The sequence below is a fragment of the Capsicum annuum genome, unplaced genomic scaffold (assembly GCF_002878395.1).
Source record: "Capsicum annuum cultivar UCD-10X-F1 unplaced genomic scaffold, UCD10Xv1.1 ctg61575, whole genome shotgun sequence".
Taxonomy (NCBI): domain Eukaryota; kingdom Viridiplantae; phylum Streptophyta; class Magnoliopsida; order Solanales; family Solanaceae; genus Capsicum; species Capsicum annuum.
The window spans coordinates 1-1,606 of record NW_025870491.1 but is presented as its reverse complement, the minus strand read 5'-3'; the positions used below and the strand labels follow the sequence as shown (position 1 = coordinate 1,606).

The following is a 1,606-nucleotide window of genomic DNA, read 5'->3' as shown; positions in this document are numbered from 1 at the left end:
ACACGGTAGCATTCTTACTTGCATATACATAAGAAGGGAGACCAAGTGTACATGTCATGGAGAATTATGCAAATTAACATTTCTCTGACTTAACTAATTGTCATAAGACCTAACCTCTTCACAATCTGATTAGCGTTGGCTTCAACCACTTCCAGAAGTCATTGCATCTATACAACTTTATTCCTGAAAACCTCCTCAGGCAGCATGACCCTGAAAACAGCATAATGGTGATTCAAGCTCCGCTCCCCTTGCAATCTGTGAACACTTCCTAGTGCACCAGCATTGGAATTTGGGGAAGAAAAAAATATCCGTCTAACTCTTTGATGGACAAGCGCCATTGCGCACATTGCACATGGCTCCCAAGCCAGGTAAATGTCATATCCAGTGCATAGATAAGGTCTGATCGATTGATAACTATGGCCATTACTTTTGAAGTCGGACTCCTTGATCTTCTGTTTTTTCAAAGGAGATAGCGCATTGTAATCAGGAAACAGTTGTAGATCCCTGGCAGCAGAATGTTCAATGGCTACAATAGCCGCATGCCGCATTGGATGCCAGCTACCAGAGCTTTGCATTGCCCATTGCCAAGGATGTACACAAGCAACATTATTAGTTAAATGTTTGGAGTCACCAATTGAACCGTCTAAAAGTGACATTTGCTGGTTTTCCAAGTTAGAGGCTTTGAGGTTTTCTAGATAGTTAGAGAAGCTACCTTCCTTGCTGACCTCATTTTCAAGACTGCCCGAGAATATTACTTGATCACAAGCACTTGCAATTACCTGCTTAGTTGAAGGATCTACAATAACAGCAGCATTGACCACCTGACCAATAGAAGATGTTGCCAAATTAATGGTATGTCTCATGAAACCGAAAACTGATTGTGACTCCTCTTCACTAAATCCAGTTATGCCACTGATGTTGTAAGTTGGCGGATGATACGAAGTAGGCCAGAGCTTGCACTGTTCTTCCCATTCTTCTTTCGAAGTTGCAGCATATTTGCAAACTTTTGTGATGAAAGTACTCAACTGGTAAGATTTGACAATCTCACGAATCTCGTATGGCATGCCATCAACCTCACCATCATTTTCAACAGCCAAACATAGAAGCAGAGATAATTGAGGTTTCCCTTCATCAATGCACTTCTTCCGCACACGCTTCACATGCTGCAAATTTTCAAGTGGTGCAATCTGATTCAACTTCCTGACTAGAGTATTGGCATCTTTGGGTTCAATAACAGAAGCAAGCACGTTGACTGTAGGTTGGAGGTGAGGAAGAAAGGATGGCTTTTCAGGTATGTGAATGATTTGACAGACTTGTGGAGATGCACTCTCCGTATTCTTCATCCTCAGAGTCTCAGTTGCCTTTGCTTTGCTCAGTTTACTATGATACAGCCACCTGTCGCTCTAATCACACATACATGTATGGCTTTGGGTTTCAGTGCCTGTTTCTGCTTATTCTTCTTCTTGCAAAGATGCAAGAAGAAAGATCATTTAACTCCCCAAGTAGTAACACCTTCACATAAAATGAGACGAAGTAAGTACTAATTGTTTGCTTCAAATTTGAAACTTCTGTTGCATTGCAACATCATATGTATCTCTTGTGCAAC

General features: G+C 41.4%; 1 protein-coding gene across 1 annotated transcript; it reads right to left on the bottom strand.

Moving 5' to 3' along the window:
- Positions 1-111: 111 nt before the first annotated feature.
- LOC124893558 (tRNA-specific adenosine deaminase TAD3-like) lies at positions 112-1,600 on the bottom strand. Its single transcript, XM_047404528.1, has one exon. It carries the CDS (start codon positions 1,341-1,343, stop codon positions 168-170), a length of 1,176 nt encoding a protein of 391 aa, XP_047260484.1. The 5' UTR covers positions 1,344-1,600; the 3' UTR covers positions 112-167.
- Between the last annotated feature and the right edge of the window lie 6 nt (positions 1,601-1,606).